At 41.4% G+C, this 20,822-nt stretch overlaps 1 protein-coding gene across 2 annotated transcripts in view; it reads right to left on the reverse strand.

Moving 5' to 3' along the window:
- The window catches only part of top2b (DNA topoisomerase II beta), a 95,790-nt gene extending 76,664 nt beyond the window's left edge, over nt 1–19,126 (reverse strand). For both annotated transcript variants that reach the window (XM_072283161.1, XM_072283160.1), the window contains exon 1: nt 18,385–19,126. In XM_072283161.1, the coding sequence (XP_072139262.1) occupies nt 18,385–18,426 (42 nt within the window). In that variant the 5' untranslated portion in view covers nt 18,427–19,126. The remainder of the gene's footprint in view (nt 1–18,384) is intronic.
- Nucleotides 19,127–20,822: the final 1,696 nt, after the last annotated feature.

Consider the following 20,822-nt stretch of genomic DNA (forward strand, 5'->3'; position numbering starts at 1 on the left):
ATTAGGAAAAGAAATCTGTCCAGACTTATGGAAATGTAGTTCACTCTTGACAGTCCTCTGAAATTGCAAATTGTATGAAGTCATTACAATAAAGTACAAGAAGATTAAAACCAAATGGACCATTTGAGATAAACCTAGCTATATGAATTCAACAAAGAAAATGCAACGCAACCAAATCAGACATGCAAGTCTTAATCATGTTCTACCAAAAATGAAATAATTGTCTCAGAATGCTAATCAAGCAACCAGCTGAAACAAGTACAAGACCCTGAGTTTCAAGCAATGTCAGGAGTGTTTTGAAACCTACTATCTCTCTGATGTTTCGATTGCCCCCAATAAAAATATAGATCCATTGCTTCTAGTGTTACAGTGGTGAAGCAGTAGCCTAGAAGAAAGAAAGAGGCAGAAGTTGGGAGGAGGGGGTAGGGAATCATCAATATTTATCCCAGACCCCATGCCATCAAGTCAAATGTGAGCAAGAAAAACATGCTTTGATTACTACACACCAGCATCTTCAGCAATAAATCAGCAGATCTTCACACTGACTGTAATTAACTGCCCGGGACCTCAGTATCTGTCATAATCAAAATAAGTAAGGGGATCAACAAAGATTTAACAAGAAGTGTGAAGTTTACGTACATCAGGAACATTAGACTCGCCAAAATATTGGCTGCCACAACTGGTCATGAATGTTGATAATAAAAGCTGTTTATGTTTAGTAACAGTGGAACCTAGCAGTGAAAGACCAAAGTACTTGCAACTATTTTCAGTCAGAAATGACAATGAATTATCCTTTTGGTGTTCTCCCAGGATATCCACTCCACCGATTCCACTTGATATAAAGGAATGCCTAGATATAGGGAAGTCCATGAACAGCAACACCATCACAGATGCCACACTCAGAAGTTACCAAGCAGAACTCCTCCATCTTCAGCACTGGTATCCACTCAATAAGGGATTGGTTTGGGTAAACCCAGTAACTAACTCAAACCTCAGATAATAAAGCTGTCCATGCCTACACGCAGGTTGGGCTTAAGGTGACAAGCAGACACACAAATGACAAATAATGGCTACAAAAACCTTTATTAACAAAACATCCAACATCAAAAGTCACCAAGAGGGAAAAAAATTGTCATTGTTCCTATCAGCTAATTAAAAACTATGTCTACGTGTGATCAAAGACTGGGACTATTCTGCAGCAAATGATCTGCATTCAACGAGCCTTTCAACTACAAAGGTACAAATTAGGAATGTGATAAAATACTCTCATTGCCATTCAGAAAACTTACTACCTGTACAGTGAATTCTAGTTAATTGGGACAAGTTCATTTTAGCCTCAGCCACTTTCATGGAAATAGTTAAAAAGATTAACATACAAACTGAGTAACAAATTATGTATTTAAATGAAATAAAAATTACAACACCACCAATAGAACTACAGTACTATAAAACTATGCATTAGTTCCTAATAGTCATCAATGGAGGGATTCAACCAGTGTACGCCATACACAAAATCAGTGCGACAACTAGTCTAGATAATGGACTACCTTCAAATAATGCTATCCTCCAAATCTTCATTTTCATTGTAACATTCAAGATGATTATTGATACACTGCCTATAAAAAGTATTTATCCCTTGGAAGTTTTCACGTTTTATTGTTTTGCAACATTGAATCACAGTTGATTTAATTTGACACTGATCAACAGAAAAAGACTCTTACATGTCAAAATGAAAGCAGATCTCCACAAAGTGATCTAAATTAATTACAAATGTAAAACTCAAAATAATTGATTGTATAAGTATTCACCCCCCTTTAATATGACACACCAAATCATCTCTGGTGCAGCCAATGGGTTTTAGAAGTCACATAATTAGTAAATGGAGATCACCTATGTGCAGTCAAGGTGTTTCAATTGATGTAGCAAAAATACACTTGTAGCTGGAAGGTCCAAAGGCTGGTGAATCAGTGTCCTGGCAAAAACTACACAATAAAGACAAAAAGAACACTCCAAGCAACTCTGTGAAAAGGTCATTGAAAAGCACAAGTCCAGAGATGGATACAAGAAAATTTCCAAGCCACTGAATATCCCTTGGAGTACAGTTAAGTTAATTATCAAGAAATGGAAAGAATATTGCACAGTTGTAAATCTGCCTAGAGCAGGCCATTATCAAAAACTGAGTGACCATGCAAGAAGGGGATGAGTGAGGGAGGCTACCAAGAGACCTATGACAACTCTGGAGGAGATACATGCTTCAGTGGCTGAGATGGGAGAAACTGCACATACAACAACTGTTGCCCGGGTGCTTCACCAGTCACAGCTTTATCAGCAAAAAGAAATCCACTGTTGAAAGCAACTCAAGTGAAATCTCAGCTAGAAGAAGATTCTATGGTCTGATGAAACCAAAATTGAGCCTTTTGGCCATCAGACTAAATACTATTTTTAGTGAAAGCCAAACACCACTTATCATCAAAAACACACCATCTCGACCATGAAGCATGGTGGTGACTGCATCACGCTGTGGAAATGCTTCACTACAGCAAGCCCTGGAAGGCTTGTGAAGGTAGAGGGCAAAATGAATGCAGCAAAATACAGGGAAATCCTGGAGAAAAACCTGATGTAGTCTTCAGGAAAACTGAGTTAGGAGATTTTTTTTCCCAGGAAGACAATGACCTGGAAGATTTTTTTTCCCAGGAAGACAATATAGCCAAAGCTACACAGGAATGGCTTTAATAAAATCTTGATCAGTGTCAAAAAAGTCAAATTAAATCCAATGTGATTCAATGTTGTAAAACAATAAAATGTGAAAAATTCCAGGGGGATGGGGAGATAAATACTTTTTATAGGGACTATACCTTCAAATTCTTCATAGTTCCTAACATGCAGTAGTGAAATTGTTTCATTTTCACTCCCGACCGTTTCTGGCATCTCCAAGTCTGAATGCTTGAAACCACAGAAATGCTTACTGCCTATTTCTTGCCCAGTATCAGTGATAATATCACAGATTTTTGAACACAAACACATGCAGCTGATGCTATTTTAAAAACTGTTTGCTCCAGGCAAGTTGTAACATCCAATGGCCACACAAGTGTGCACTACCCCCAGTAGTCAGAACCTGTTCAGCAACAGTCTCCTGCTCCAACTAAGCAGCAGTGTCCTAACTAAGCAGAAGGGAATCCTGTTAATTTTCTCGATTAGTTTTTGTACTTTAAGAGTTAACCCAAATAAGCAGATGCACCAATTAACCCATGGCCCAATTAACTGGAATGCACTGTACAGGGGTAAAGCAATGCCCACTATCTTATACTGTGTGCAACCTGTACCAACTCGAAGTTCAAAAACAGTTCAAAGTAAAATTTATTATCAGAGTACATACATGTCACTACATACAACCCTGAGATTCTTTTTCTGCCGGCATACTTAGCAAATCTATAGAACAGTAACTGTAAACAAACTGCAAATGAAAATATAAAAAAAAGCAATAAATAACAAGTATGAAATAATATAGTAGAATCCCTAAATGAGTATAGCTATCCCCTTTTATTCAAGAATCTGATGGTAGCAGGGTACAGATGCACATTCCTTTATCCGAAATTCTGAAATCCAAAAAGCTCCGAAAACCGAAGTTTTTTTCGCCAACAACTGATGTCACTCAGGTGTGACGTGGCAGCACTAAGCCAGACGTCAGTTGTGGCTCAGCGCTCGTACTGGTTACACGTGCATTTGCTGTTCGCTGATATTTTGTGTTCACTGTTGACTTTGTGTTTAATTTCACTGTGAAAATGTCAAAAAGAGCTGCAGATACCCCTATGGGTAACAATGAGAAAAAGAGAAGGAATCATCTACCATTATCAATAACGCAGAAAGTGGAGTTATTGCAGAAGCTTGATCGTGGTGTGTCTGTGCGGCCTGTTACTGAAGAATATGGTGTCGGAACTACCACTGTATATGATTTAAATAAACAGAAAGACAAGTTACTGAAGTTTTATAGTGACAGTGACGTTCTACATTTATTTCAATAAGTCATTTACGGGGGGGGGGGGTCTGAAATCTGAAGAATTCTGAATTTTTCGAAATGCAACTGGCCCCAAGGGATAAGGGACTGTGGACCTGTATTAACTATTCTTTAACCTGGTGCAAGTCCTGAGCAGCAGCAAAAAAAGAGCATGGCCTGGGAGGGTCTCTGAAGACAGATGCTGCTCTTTTATGGCAACATTTCATGTAGATGTGCTCAATGGTTGGAAGGATTTTACCTATGATGTACTGGGCCAAATCCACTACCTTTTCTAGGATTTTTCTGCTCAAAGGTATTAGTGTTCCCATACCAGGCTGTAATGCAAGCGGTCAGCACACTTACCGCCAGACATCTATAGAAGTTTGCCAAGATTTTCAATGGCATGCTGTAACTCCACAGACTTCTGAGGAAGAAGAGGCATTGTTGTGCTTTCTTCGCAATAATATTTATATGATGGGTCCAGGACACTATCCTCCAATGAGTACCAGCTCATTGACCTCTGGTTTCCCTCTCCTGAAGTCTATAACTAGTTCCTTGGTCTTTTTGACATTGGGTAAGACGTTGTTGTTTTAACATCACTCAGCCAAGTTTTCAATCTCCCTCCTGTATGCTGATTCATCACCCCCTTTGATACAGCCCACAACAGTCAAAGGTGTAAAGCCAGTAGAGAAAGGGGCTAAGTGCACATCCCTGTGGTGCTCCTGTGCTGATGAGATTGTGGGGGAGATGTTTTTGCCAATCTGAACTGACTGGGGTCTACAAGTGAGGAAATCCAGGATCTAATTGCCCAAGAAGGTGTTGAGGCCCAGGTCTTGGAATTTACTGATTAGTTTTGAGGGTATGATGATGTTAAATGCCAAGCTGTAATCGACAAAGAGCATCCTGACGTACAGATGTTCCAGAGTTGTGTGAAGAGCCAATGAGATAGCAATTGCTGTTGCTTTGGTAGGCGAATTGGAGCAGATCCAAGTCACCAAATCATCGGAGGGGCAGAGCAAAGTCAAGATGGCGCTAAATGGCAACTCCTTTGCTTGCATCTTCGGAAACAGCTCTATTTCTATATATGATATCTCTTTTTTTTCCCTTTTCAAGGTTCTTTTGAAGACCCTAACCTGGAGTTACACTCTGACTTTGGTTCTTTGCAGGAATGGCACTCGCTCTAAAGGCTGCTTGTGCGTGGGAGGGGGGAGCAGGGGGGGGGTCTTTGGGGTTCTAACATTTAACTATCATTCATTCTTTGGGGCACTCCTCTGTTTTCATGAATGTTTGAGAAGAAAAAGAATTTCAGGATGTATATCGTATACATTTCTCTGACATAAAATGTACCTATTGAACCCACTCAGACAAGAGCTGATACCTCCTTTGAGAGCACTGTCCAAATATCAAAATAGACCGATACAGTTTGGCACCAGCCATGTCACAGGAGTTGCCAGTCAGCATTAAATTCAACGCAGGGCTGCCTTAGGAACTTCAGCTCCGGATTCTTTCCCCTCAGGGTTTACTCCTGAAGCCTTTCCCATGAGTGGGTATAGCCATAAGGCAGTGGAGGTTTGAGATCAAAGTTTTCCTTCTCCTAGGTGAGCTGCCAACTATAGCTGATGAGCCCCATCTGTCTGAAGCAACTAGTTTCATGGTGTCTTTACCCCCATCTTTACCTCTTGTTCTGTCAGTAGAAATGGTTCCACCAGGTTTAGTAACTAAATCACATGTGAAGGCCAGAAGCTGGACTTGGTTTTCATAGGCTATTTGAGACACATGCTATTGGGACCATTCAAAAGGTAGTGGGAGCTTATCCCCACTCCCTCCCCTGGCTATAACAACCTTAAGGAAACTTATCACTGTCTGCTCAGAAACATTAAAAAGTGGACAATAAAAACTGGTCTTGCCTCATGCCATCTTTGAAAAGTATCTTTAACAAATGATATCTGCCCCTCATGAAAAAGAACTATATTTTTCATTACTTGTTCCCATCTTGCTTATTTTGTTTCTCTCTCCTGTCCACGCACCTTGGATCCTAGCAATCAACACTTGGATAAGCAGAGCAAATTCAAATTCGTAAGGGGGAATATCTTTGCACTTGCATTCCTGCACTGCTAGGGTTAGTCTTGTGATGAAATCATCTATATTCTCACCGAGGGTTTGTCGCAGCTGTGAGAACCTGAAGCATGCCGTGAAGACACTGCCTTGTGTCCCACAAAGGTTGTCCAAAGCCTCAAACCCACCTGTCAGTTCAGATTTGTTCTGTAGGTTCAGAGCATCTAGTATTTCTGCCTAAGTTCTCCCAAGTGCATATGAAGCAGCTTAAGTTTCATTATTCCTCCAATTTTGCCACTCGTGTTAAAATTGGTAGGAGTTCAATATAGTCCAAGAAGGATGTCATCCATTGCAGCTAGTTTTCAGGGTTTGGTTTTACCATAGCTGTGGCCCAAAATGGATTGGATGCTTGTAGTAGAGAGACATTTTATTTTGATCCTCATCACCAAAATGTTACATATGCACGGAGCAGGAACTAAACTTTTACTGAACCATGTTAATAATATCCGCTGGACAATTTAGTGTGACAGCAACGAACTGAGCCCGTCGAGACAAAAGACATGCACACTCAAAAGCCTGCACCCAAAACAGAATACGTAAGAAGACCAATCACTTCGTTGTGCGATCAATCAGCCACTAGCAATCAATCTGATATACGGTACAATTTAACTCCATTCTTCTTTTCAGGTATGATCCAAATTACAATAAAATGGCATCATTCTTTCAAAGTTCTAACAAGCAAATTCGAAGGGATGCAATGTCTGCTACTTTTGGTCCCCAAGCAACAGAAGTTTAGACTGCATCATCAAGGAGGGTGCTGCAAGTTGTAAGAGTCCATCAGATGGCCACAATGTTTCGGGCAGTGGACAAGGTTGTTAAGTCTATTGCTTTATTTTAATTGGTACTGAGCTGAGTGCTGAAGCTACATCCAAACAAGCAAACAGAGTGTTTCACCACACTCCTGGCTTGCATCTTATAATTAGAGGCTTTTCGCAGAATTAGTCCAGATCTTGTATTTGATGAATTTCAAGTTTTATTTCTTCAATTGTTATCTGAGTGGTAAACAACAAATAAATTGTGCACTCATACAAGTAGCATTGTTTAAAGATATGAACTCTTCTGCACAAATGCAATCTGCTTACCCAAGTTTTATTCTTTGCTGAAAGGAGTGCACTACACAAAAAAAATCCAAGCCTGGAACAGCAATGTATTTGGGGTCCATCAAGAATTAATTCATTAACAATGTACACAAAGTATACATTGAAATATTTTATAATCAGATGAATCCGTTCTTTCCAAGTTCTACATTTTCTAATAACCTGATTGGTAAATTATAATCCAAAACAAAAAAAACCTGCACAAGTGTCACAGAATTAAAATGGTATACAATTCACATATTGCTACATGATCAAATATAGTCTTATTATATTTAGTGAGCAAGGTCACACTTATGCAATGGTCTATACAACCTAATGCCAATATGTATAGTTTGATTGTCCCTCTATCTCCTCCTCTCCCTTTCATGTACTGTCCCATCATTTCCACTGTATGTTACATTACCTTTCATTTCTTCTCTTTTAGATAAACTGGCTTGTTTATTTTATACAAGTTTAGGATATCTTCCTTTAGCCTTTTGTACTCCACTGGATTCAGTGTAATTTGATCATATGATAATATTTTCACAACCTTGGCAATATCATGACAAATGTAAAGAAATCCATGTTTTGAGCAGGGATTTCAGGAAATCAACACTGGACAGGTGAAATGAATGATCACATGGCATGCAAAATTTGAAATAGAAAATGTGACATGAAGCAATCTAAAATGAGCCAGAAAAAGCTATGCAAGTTAAATGGTACAGTTTAGATGTGTTGCAGGAACAGAAAGGTCCTAGAGAGAATCACAAATGTTTGAAGATAACAGGGCAAGTTGAAAAGTCTGTTTAAAGAAAAAAAACAGTTCCCAAAAAAAAATTGTGCATGTGAGCTCAATTTCAATATGTAAGAAGAGTCAAAGACAGGTACATGGATGGTAGGGGTATGGAGGGCTACGGTCCTGACGCAGATCGATGAGAGTAGGCAGTTCAAGTTGTTTGGCATAGACTAGATGGGCCAAAGAGCCTATTTCAGTGCTGTACTTTTCTATGACTTTACTTAGAGGCATGACCACAGGAACAAAGATTTTCATTAAAATAGAAAGTACTGGTTACATCTTAGATGGCATCTTCTCATGGGGCTACCCAATTTTACAATGCATGTCAAGTTAAGAAAATTTAGGACTTATTTCTTCAAATCAGACAGCAGAATAAATAACGCAAACACAAAGAAATCTGCAGATGCTGGAAATTCAAGCAACACACACAAAATGCTGGTAGAGCGCAGCAGGCCAGGCAGCATCCATAGGAAGAAGCACAGTTGACGAGACCCAAAGGGTCTCGGCCTGAAATGTCAACTGTGCTTTTTCCTATGGATGCTGCCTGGCCTGCTGCGTTCCACCAGCATTTTGTGTGTGTTACCAGAATAAATAAAATGCTCTTAGGCAGGGACAAGATAGAAGAAAATTACTAGAAAATATAGGAGGGCAATCTAAAATGTTTATTCTGGTGGGGAGGTAGAGAGACAGCAGGAAGCAAAGTTTCTCAATAACATTTATCTGTACAACACTGTATGATGCAATAACACTTTCTACTGATTTATTTTGCATATCCAAAACACAAGTGGATTATAACAATCTCTTAACAGGTAGGAGTTTAAGCCCTGCATTACATAATTTTGATATCCTATACTTTCCCATATCAATTGATAAGACCTTCTTTCAAACTGTGATAAAGAAGCCAAGGAAACAACATCAGGGGCACACTACAGCTGCAATTTGTACCATGTACAAATCTGTGGCAACTTGTCATGACTTCTTCAAAGGCATCTCCCAAGTAGCAGAGATAACGATGTTAGGAGACAAAATTCCATATACAGTTTTCCCCGCTATCCGAAGGTACAGCGTTCCTATAAAATGGTTCGTAAGCCGGAATGTCGTAAAGTGAATAAGCAATTACCATTTATTAATATGGGAAAAATTTTTGAGCGTTCCCAGACACAAAAAATAACCTACAAAATCATGCCAAAAAAACACAAAACCTAAAATAACAGTAACATATAGTAAAAGCCGGAATGATATGATAAATACACAGCCTATATAAAGTAGAAATACTTTTCTGCAATCATTGAAGCATTGTCTACGCAGCGAAAATCTCACGCAAGCGCTCTCGGTAGGAAGACTCTCTCCAGTAACCTTTAAGCAATGAAGCTGCCAAATCATACCAAATAACACATAAAAATACACTGCCTATATAAAGTAGAAATAATGTATGTACTGTGTAGTATCCCTTACTGGAATCCGGAAGACAGCGAGCACACTGATGCTGATGTGTTAGAGGCTGAGTCGTCAGACGTTGGGGTGGTGGGACACTGGGGTGTCATCTCATCGTCGTCCATTTCCATCAGGGCAGGCGGGTCATCTTCTTCTATGTCTGCCTCGATGTTGAAGGTCGAGGTTCGTCGTCTGCTGTGGCTGATGCGGAAGGCTTGAAAAACGACAGTATGCTTGACTGCTTAGCCTCGCGCATTTTTCTATCATACAGTTCTTTGTAAGCTCTCAAACCATCCTGCAAATATGCCCTAAACCTACGTACCCTTTCAAAATTAAAGTTGTACTTTTCTGCAATCATTGCAGCGAAAATCTCACGCAGCTGCTTCACATTCAATTCCTGGACGACTTCACTTTCGGTCCGTTCGCTATTGCATTCGGTTTCAATTGTTATCCTTTCCTCTTCCAATTGCATCAGCTCTTCATCTGTCAGTTCTTGGTCATGGGATGCCAAAACCTCTTCAACATCATCTTCGTCAACTTCCACAAGCCAAACTCACTTTGTCCTTACTTCGTTCACCACGATCAAAATGCTTAATTATGTCTACTTTTACGCTAAGTGTAACACCTTTACGAGCTCTTTTAGGCTTTTCCGATACCTTAGAACTCATCTTGCTAACGGATGCTCATAATAAATTGACATAAAGCACAGATGCTCACAGGCACGTGTTTAAGCAACGCTGGCTGGAATGCAGTTCCGGGGGAGGAGCTTAGCTGCTCGGCGCGCGCGCTGCCTTTTTTCATAACAGTGAAAATACCTTCTGTTAGCAAAAACAGGTAACTAATGTAGGTCTTTCGTAACAGCGAGGTGTCGTAAAGCGAATGTTCGAAAAGCGGGAGACACCTGTAACAGGATGGGTATCAAAAATTGAAGAACAATAGTCCCTAACTCGGCAGTGGAGTTATCGGGGCACCGTCTTCTGACGGTATTACCATAGCAAGCTATTCTTGTTTTTACGAGCCTAAGTTGCTAGCTCGACACTCAACCTGACCTGGATTCGAACTCGGGAACCTTTGTTCCGGAGTCCGGCGCTGATATTATTGCACCACCAAGCGGGACAAGCAAAAATTGAGGGCATGGAATATTTCTTTCAGAAAAGCATTTCAGGAAATAAAAGGCAAGGAACTATGGTAAATTCTTCCCTTGCAGACAGGTGGAATGCCATCATCTACATATATTCAACAAAGGCCAGTGCTAGTCCCACAGCATTTTTGATAGGAAGGATAGGAACTGGGGACTAAATTTTTTAAACCTGCAAATTACATCAAACTCAGAATCAGGTTTATTATCACCAGCATGTATCATGAAATTTGTTAATTTAGCAACAGCAGTTCAATACATAATATACATAATACAAAATATAGAAGAGAAAAAGTAAAAATAAGTAAATCAATTACCGTATATCTATATTGAATTGATTTAAGTTGAGTAAAAACCGAACCAGTACATATTAAAAAAGTGAATTAGTGTTCATGGGTTCAATTTCCATTTAGGAATTGGATGACTGAGAAGAAGCTGTTCCTGAATTGCTGAGTCTGTACCTCCTACCTGATGGTAACAGTGAGAAAAGGGCAGGCCTTGGGTGCTGGGGGTCCTTAATAATGGACACTGCCTTTCTGAGACAACGCTCCTTGAAGATGTCCTGGGTACTTTGTAGGCTAGTACCCAAGATGGAGCCGACTAAATTTACGACCCTCTGCAGTTCTTTCAGCCTGCGCAGTAGCATTCCCCCGCCCCCCCCATACCAGACAGTTGATGCAGTCTGTCAGAATGGACAGGAATGGCACCACAGAAGCATAGCAGTTAGCATGACACTATTACAGTTTGGGGCGTCAGAGTTTGGAGTTCAATTCTGGTGCCATCTGCATGGAGTCTCTAAGTCTCCAGATGACTTCCCCATGGAATGCATGGGCTTTCCCCAGGTGTTCTGGTTTCCTCCTACAGTCTAAAGATGTACCGGGTGGCTTAATTGGTCATGTAAATTGTTCTGTAATTGGGTTAGGATTAAATTGTATTTGTCAGGGTTGCAGGGCAGTGCCGCTTGAAGAGCCGGAAGGCCCTATTCCACACTGTCTCTCTAAATAAAATAAATAAAAAATTGAGCCTCATTACAGAAAAATGTAGGGTGATTAATTTTTGAAGAATGAGAAAAAAACAATATTGACCAAATGTCAGTTCAAAAGGATGTGCAGAGTAAAGAGAATTTAGGTGGCCATGTACATGCAGTTAGTAGTGCTTATTGGATCTTGGGCTATAATTAGAGTGAGTGAATACAAGGTTAAGAAAAATGATTGGCATGGGGAAGAACAGCAAGGAACTTGAAATTACTTCAAATGTTCCATAACAACCAACACAGACTCAATGGACTAACCAATCTTAATGTGTACCAAAGGGTTTCTACGTCCCATGATTCTAAGCAATAAAGTTGTCTGAAGCCCAATAACCAACTGAAAGCATTTAGCCATTGATTCAAAGGCTTGTTATTCCTGACTTAACACCCACATGTGCCAAAGGATATTCTAAACCCCACTGGTAAATGATGATTCATTAATCCAATCAGATAAAATACAAAGCAAGGATCATCCAGATTTGCTGAATGCAGTAACATAAAGTACCACTAAAATCAAGTATGGGTGAAATTATTTTAAAGAAATTAAGTTGTGAAGAAGTTTAAGCATCAGATAAAAGATACTGACAAAGTTAGGATAGGAAAAGGCCAAATACTTGAGGCCTTCTGAAAGGAAAAAAATTGCCGTATCTGCCTTAAATGGGTGACTCCCTAGTTTTAAAATCTCCCACAAATGTAACATCTTCTTGACATCCACGTTCCCCAGATCCTGTGAGGTAATGCATATTCCAATCAAATCACCTCTCACTCCTCTAAACACCAGCAGATAAAAGCCAAACCTAACCAAGCATTCCTCAGAAAACAACCAAAGAAGTCCAGGTAAACCTCAAGTAAACCTCCAAACTGCTTTCAACATGTTAACATACTTCCTTAAATAGTATTGTCTACAGCACTGGGTTCAGTGCTGTAGACAATACTCCAGATGTGGCCTCTCACCAATGCCCCATGCATAACTTTGTTACTTAGTATTCTCTCATAATAAATGATAACATTCTATCATTTTCCCAATAATATGCACAAACCTGCACATTAATCAATTAAAAATGATACACGAGGGCACTCAGATCCCTCTGCACCTCAGAGCTTTTCAGCTTGGCATTCAGATAGAATCAGATCAGAATCAAGTTTAAACATAGAAACACTGTATTCCAGCTCAATACAGGCCCTTCAGCCCACAATGCTGTGAAGAACATGTACTTACTTTAAAAATTACCCAGGGTTACCTATAGCCCTCTATTTCTCTAAGCTCCATATACCTATCCAAGAGTCTTTTAAAAGACCCTATTGTATCCGCCTCCACCACCATCGCCGGCAGCCCATTCCACACACTCACCACTCTGCATAAAAAAAACTTACCGCTGTACAGGTGTCCCCCGCTTTTCGAACGTTCGCTTTACGAAACCTCACTGTTACGAAAGACCTACATTAGTTATTTGTTTTCGCTAACAGGTGTTTTCACTGTTACGAAAAAAGGCAGCGTGACAAAAGGCAACGCTCGCCCCCAGCAGCCAAGCTCCTTCCCCAGAACTGCATTCTAGCCAGCATTCAGTTTTTATTTCTAGTTCTCATTTGAACATTTATTTTTAATTTTGCAATATTTGAAACTGCCATGAGCTTCCTACTGATCAGATCTTAAGCTGTGTTGTTCACAGCTTCCCCATTGTTTTCCAAAGGAGCAGATGAGTTTGGGTTTGGTTTACCTCCCCTGGTTGGCTGCTGGTGACTAGTGGTGTTCTGCAAGGGTCAGTATTGGGACTGCTTTTCATGTTATAGGGCAATGATTTGGATGAAGGAATTGATGGCTCTTTGGCTGGGTTTGGGGGCAATACGAAGTTAAGTGGAGGGCAGGTCATGCTGAGGAAACTGGGAGTCTGCAGATTCACGCCTGTGAGCATCTGTGCTTTATGTCAATTTATTTTGAGCAACCGTTAGCAAGATGAGTTCTAAGGTATCGGAAAAGCCTAAAAGAGCTCGTAAAGGTGTTACACTTAGCGTGAAACTAGACATAATTAAGCATTTCGATCATGGTGAATGATGTAATGACAAAGTGAGTTTGGCTTGTGGAAGTTGACGAAGATGATATTGAAGGGGTTTTGGCATCCCATGACCAAGAACTGAAGATGAAGAGCTGATGCAATTGGAGGAGGAAAGGATAGCAATCAAAACCGAGTGCAATAGCGAATGGACCGAAAGTGAAGTCGTCCAGGAACTGAACATGAAGCAACTGCGTGAGATTTTCGCTGCAATGATTGCAGAAAAGTACGACTCTAATTTTGAAAGGGTACATAGGTTTAGGGCATATTTGCAGGATGGTTTGAGTGCTTACAAAGAACTGTATGATAGAAAAATGCGCGAGGCTAAGCAGTCAAGCATACTGTCATTTTTCAAGCCTTCCACATCAGCCACAGCAGACGATGAACCTCGACCTTCGACATCGAGGCAGGCAGACATAGAAGATGACCTACCTGCCCTGATGGGAACAGACAACGATGAAATGACACCCCAGTGTCCCACCACCCCAACATCCGGGCCGCAGACCGATACTGGGCTGCAAAGGATGCAGTGGTGCAGCGGTAGCCAGGACACACCCAGCACATCTTTAAGAAAAAAGTCGAAATAAACAAGCTAATTAAGTAGGTGCCGTCTGGCATGTAAACGTCGGCCCAGACCAGAGGCAATTGCTGATTGCGTCGCCTCTGATCTGGGCCGACATTTACAAGCCGGGCGACACCTAATTAATTACCTTGTTTATTTTGGCTTTTTTCTTAAAGATGTGCTGGGTGCGTCCCGGCTACCGCTGCACCATTGCATGCTTCGCGGCAATGTATCGGTCCGTGGCCTGGAGTTGGGGTCCACTGCACCACTCCAACCTCCGACGACTCAGCCTAATGAACCTCTACCTTCAACATCGAGGCAGACATAGAAGAAGATGACCTGCCTGCCCTGATGTAAACACGACGATGAGATGACACCCCAGTGTCCCACCACCCTAACCTCTGATGACTCAGCGTAACACATCATCATCAGTGTGCTCGCTGTCTTCCGGATTCCAGTAAGTGATACCTCACTGTACATACATTATTTCTACTTTATATAGGCTGTGTATTCTTGTGTGTTATTTGGTATGATTTGGCAGCTTCATAGCTTAAAGGTTATTGGAGAGAGTGTTTCTGCCGAGAGCGCTTGCGTGAGATTTTCGCCATGGTGTACAGTTCGGCAATGATTGTAGAAAAGTATTTCTACTTTATATTGGCTGTATTTATCATATCATTCCTGCTTTTACTATATGTTACTGTTATTTTAGGTTTTAATGTGTTATTTGGCATGATTTGGTAGGTTATTTTTTGGGTTTGCGAATGCTCACAAATTTTTCCCATATAAATAAATGGTAATTGCTTCTTTACCTTACGACATTCCGGCTTACAAACCGTTTCAGAGGAACGCTCTACCTTCGGATGGCGGGGGAAACCTGTACCTGATTCCAAGCACCTTAAAACTATGCCCTCTTGTGTTAGCCATACTCATGTCATTATCACTGGCACATGTCATGCAACTCTGTAGCAACAGTATAGTATATAAAATGGTACATAAAATATTACAGAAAGAAATATAACAAATAAACAGTGCAAAAAGATAGCAAAATAGTGAGGGAGTGTTTTGAACCATTCAGAAATCTGATGATGAAGGGGAAGAAGCTGCTCCTATATCTACTGCATGTCTTCAGCCTTCTGTGCATCCTCCCTGATGGTGGTAATGAGAAGTCATGCTTTGAGGGTCCTTAATGATGGATGTCACCTTCTTGAGGCACTATTTTTCGAAGATGTCCTCAATGGTGAGAAAGGCAAGCACCCATGATGGGGCTGGCTAAGTCGACACCCTCGGCAACATCTTTTTAATCCTGCGCATTGCAGCCTCCATACCAGGTGGTGATGCAACCAGTCCATGGTACACCTATAGATGTTTGCTCGATTCTTTGATGACTTATCAAATCTCCTCAAACTTCTAATGAAGTATAGCCGATGGTTGGTATGCTTATGCAAGTATACTGCATTTGACAGATCATTGCCCACTTGTATGACATCCCTTTAATGTAGTTTCCTTCTGTCTTCTTGATAACTTACTTTCCTTCTTATTTTTGTGTTATCAGCAAATAGAACAACTATACCTTTGCTGCTTTTATCAAAATCATTTGTTGTAGAAAAGATGCAAAAATCAAGCTGTACATAGCTAAAAACAGAACTTTGAAATTAATTGAACTGAACAACTCCATAATATATTTTCATAGATCGCAAAACAGTACACGGCAGAAACAGGCCCTTCAGCCCACAATGTCTGTGTCAACCTTAATGCTAAATGTAACTAATTCCATCTGTCTATATATGATCCACATCCTTGCATTCCCTTCACGTTTACGCATCTACCTAAATGCCTTTTGAACACCATCTCCAACATGAGCACTAGCCTCTACAGCATTCAGGGCACTTTCAAAAGGTGGCTTTCATCATTAAGGGCCCCTTCACCTAGGACTTTCCCCCTTGTCATTGCTACCATCAGGAAGGGGTACATGAGCCTTAAGGCACACATTCAACCTTTCAGGAACAGCTTCTTCCTCTTCATCATCAGATTTCTGAATGACAATGAACCCATGTACACTAACTCAATTTTTTTTTCTTTTTTTTGCTCTCCTTTTGCATGATTTCTATAATATTATATATAATTGTAATTTATACTTTTTAATGTATTGCACTTTACTACTACCACAAAACAACAAATTTAATGATATAGCCTGTGATAATAAACCTGATTCTGACCACTGCACCTGCTTCCATCACCATCCCTGGCAACACAATCCAAGCGCTTACTGGCTTAAAAAAACTTGCCTACACATCTCTCTTAAACTTTCTGCCCCATGTTTACCCTATGCCCTCTGGTACTTGACATATCTACCCTGGAAAAGAGACTGACTGCCTACCCTATCAATACTATAATTTAGTTAACCTCCATCAGGTCATCTACAACCTCAAAATTTCTGACCAATCAGACAACGATAACAAGAGGTCCCAGTACTGATTCCAGCAGAACAACACTTGTCACAGTCCACCTGTCAGAATAAGGTTCCTTCACCACTATCCTGTGCTCTAAAACCAAGCCAATTTTGAAGCCAATCTTAATCTTATGCATCAGTTTACCAGGAGTTTATTGAAATCCATGTAGACAACATCCACTGCCCCTAGGCTCATCAATCATGTTTGTCACCTCCTCAAAAGACAAAACACAAGTGGATTACAGCAATCTTTTAACTAGAACAAGTAGGAGTTTAAGCCCTACATTACATAATCATGATATCCTATACTTTCCCATATTAATTGTTAAGACCTTCTCTCAAACTGCGCTAATGAAACCTCATGACAAAAAACTCATTCAAATTTGTAAGATGGGACCTGCTCCACACAAAGCATGTTGACTATCACTAATAAGCCACGTTTTTCCAAAAGTGAGTAAATCCCATTCTAAGAAACCTCTCCCTACCACTGATGCAAGGGGCTCACTGGCCAGTAATTTCCAGGTTATTCCCTATTGGCCATGTTAAATAAAGGGGAAAAAAAAACACTGGCTACTCTCCATTTCTCCAGGAACTCACCTGACACGGAGATCCTTATCAAGAAGTTGTAACTTTTTAAATCAACCTTATCAGCCTGCTCTTGAGATTTTCACAATGAAACAGCATACTTAATTGGTTTTACACAGCCAGGGATGTTTGCTTCCTCCCTCTGTCGTGGGCAAGTTCCCAATACTCTGAATTGGAGTCAAGTTCAACAAAAACCAATTAACAGCTGAGATAGTGGGAAAGCTCACGACAACAAACAAAACTCCAAGCAGGTTAAAAAAAATACCAGCTGTATGAAGAAACTTCACTCTTTTCCAGATGTGACTAAATCCAGAGCATCACATGGTTGTGTGTGAACTGACAGTGGCTGGTTCTGCAATAGCAGCCGTCATGCACCCAGGACGGAAGAGTTGAGCCTGTAGAGAAGCACTCTCCCTCAAACACACACACATCAAGAGTATTCGCACCCAGCCCACCTGCTTGTTCTTGCAGACACATGGCTCCAGAATAATATCCTGTACAACATCTACAAGGCTGTTGTCGCAGGAAAGCAGCATCCACCAGCAGGGATTCCCACCACCCAGGACATGCTCTCCTCTCACTGCTGTCATCAGGAAGAAGGTACAGGAGCCTCAGGACCCACAGCAACAGGTTCATGAACAGTTATTACCACTCAACCATCAGGGTCTTGAACCAGAGTGCAAAACTTTACTCAATCCCAACACTGAACTGTTCCTACAATCTAGGGACTCACTTTCAATTACTCTTCATCTCATGTTCTCAATTTTTACTGCTTTTTTTTAGTTATTTTTGCATTTGCACAGTTTATTGTCTTCTGCACATTGGTTGTCCGTCTGTCTTTGTGTGGTTTGTCACTGACTCTATTGTGCTTCTTCGTATGTACTGTGAATGCCCGCAAGAAAATAAACCTCAGGGTAGATTATAGTAAGATGTATATACACTTTGATAATAGATTTATTTTGAACATCAATCTGCAGGCCATGACACTCAGGGACTTGGTCCATATTTTTTTTTGTAACTGTCATCGTAATTATACGTGCTGTGTGCAGTTGGTTCTGTGATTTGTACATTGACCCTGTTGGAACGCTGTTTCATTTGGCTGTATTCATGTGCATGGTTGAATGACGATTAAACTTGAACTTGAACATACTCACCACCCAGGTCAAGCCGCCGGACTCTCCGTCTCCCTTTGACATCTTGCCGAGGGCTCTGTCTCGCCTACCCCGCCGCCTCTGCTCGCTTGACGTTCAACTGGACTCTCTCCGCCGGCTCGTTCGCTTTCCCGGTTGGGACACAAGACCGTCCGGGCAGCGATGGCTCCAAATCCCGTCCGATCTTCCAGCCGCCCGGCCCGTCACATCAGCGGGGTCTGCGCCCGGCTCAAGCTACCGACCGAGGCCCGGGAGGGATAGGACCGGCGGATCGAGGCCGATTCCCCTCTGACAGGGATCAGGTAGGTGATGGAAAAGGGTCCGTTCTCCCGCCTCAGTCCGAGGCCACCGCCGCTCTCAGGGGGGAGAAGATCGGAGCGAAGGATGGGCCGAGGCCGCTTCCCCTCCGTCCCAATAGCCGGAAAACAAGATGCCCTCACTCAGAGCGGCCTGCCGGCTCCCCACCGAGAAGATGGAAGCTGAGCTCCGGCTCTGCGGGCGGCCGGCCTGCTTCGAGTTCGCGTCAACGGCCGGCCCCGCGCGCTCTCACACGGCCGAGCGCGAACAATGGGAGAGCGAGGAGGCCGCAGCGCATCCGTCAGCGTCTTCTCCTCCTCCTCCTCCCTCCCTCCTTCCTTCCTTCCTTCCTCTGCCCTGCCTTCGCCTCAGCTTCACCGCCCACCCGCGGCGCGCAGCCCAGCTCCACTCCGTCCCGCCGAGCGAACGACGGACAACCGGTCACCTCCGCCAATCACCCGCCTCCGTCTTCACCCGGCGCTCCCGGCCGCCTATCAGCGATCCCGTTCCGGCGGTGACGTCTATCGGAGAGGGGGGCGGGGGTGGAGGGAGCTCCGGGTGCGAGTGATGGCCGGCGTCTGTAATGTGAAAGCATTACCCTCCGTTCACATTGTCTCCAGTCACTCACAATAGTGTAAACGTTTCCAGCTATGCTGGACAATGGAGAGATTCCCTTTGTAGAAGTATTTATTCACGATTAGTTTCTCCATCTGGGGCCAGGAGTTGCTTCATTACAACAGTACATTGAGGTAAAACCCATAGTACATAGTAAAATCATAATACGAGTTAAACAATAACAATGCAGAACAAAGTGTTATAGTTGCAGGGAAAGTGCAGTGCAGGCAGACAATAAGGTGCAAGGTAGTGAGTAAATGTAACAGCTGCAAAGGAACTCCATCTGTAGCTGTTAAATTTGATGGTATTTCTCTGTAACTAACACTTCATTATTCATTCTGTTACTGTTTTACCTCAATGCACTGTGTAATCATCTGATCGGTATAGACAGTATGCAAGATAAGCTTGCACTTTGATACATGTAACAATAATAAACCAATTTACCAATTCAAAGTTCAAAGTAAATTTATTATAAAAGTGTGTATATGTATGTCACAATATACGACCCTGAGATTAATTTTCTTGTAGGCATATTTAATAATTATCTATAGAATAATAACCATAACAAAATCAATGAAAGACTACCCAATTTAGGTGTTCAACCAGTGTGCTAAAGACAACAAACTGTGCAAATACAAAAAGAAAGAAATAATAAATAAACAATAAACAACGGGAATAGGAGCTGAAGATTCATTAAGGTGGTTGTTGGAATATTTCAATGATGGGGCAAGGGAAGTTAGCCCTTTTGGTTAAGAGCCTGATGGTTGAGGTGTGGTAACTCTTCCTGAACCTGGTGGTGTGAGTCCTGAGGCTCCTGTAGCTTCTTCCTGATGCCAGAAGTGAGAAGATTGCATGACTTGGGTGGAGGGGTCTCTGATGATGGATGCTGCTTTCATGCAACAACGCTCTGTGTAGATATGCTACAAGATGCTGTTCTGGAGCCATGTTTCTGCAAGAACAAACAGGCAGGCTAGGACGTATCCACTACTTTTTATAGGATTTTCTATTCAAGGGCATTGGTGTTTCCACACTAAGCTGTGATGTAGCCAGTCAATATACTTCTCCATTACATATCAATAGAAGTTTGTCAAAGTTTTGAATATCATGCCAAATCTCTACAAACTCCTAAGGAAGTAGAGGCATTGATGTGCTTTTTTTTTTTGTAATTGCACTATGTGCTGGGCCCAGGACAGGTCGTTTTAAATAATACACCATTTTCATCTGAGACATGCCATTAGAGAGGAAGTACAGGAGCCTGAAAACCCACACTCAACTATTCAGAAATAGCTTCTTTCCCTCTAAAATCAGATTTTGAAATGGTCCATGAATGATGAATGTTACCTCATTATTCTTTTTTATACACTGTTTACTGATTTTATAATTTATAATAATTGTATGTGTCTGTTGCTGCAAAACAAATTTCAGGTTATGTACACTCAATGGCCATTTATTAGGTACCTGCTCATTAATGCAAATATCTAATCAGCCAAACATGTGGCAGCAACTCAATGCATAAAAGCATGCAGACA

The sequence above is a fragment of the Mobula birostris genome, chromosome 19 (assembly GCF_030028105.1).
Source record: "Mobula birostris isolate sMobBir1 chromosome 19, sMobBir1.hap1, whole genome shotgun sequence".
NCBI classification, from domain to species: Eukaryota; Metazoa; Chordata; class Chondrichthyes; order Myliobatiformes; family Myliobatidae; genus Mobula; species Mobula birostris.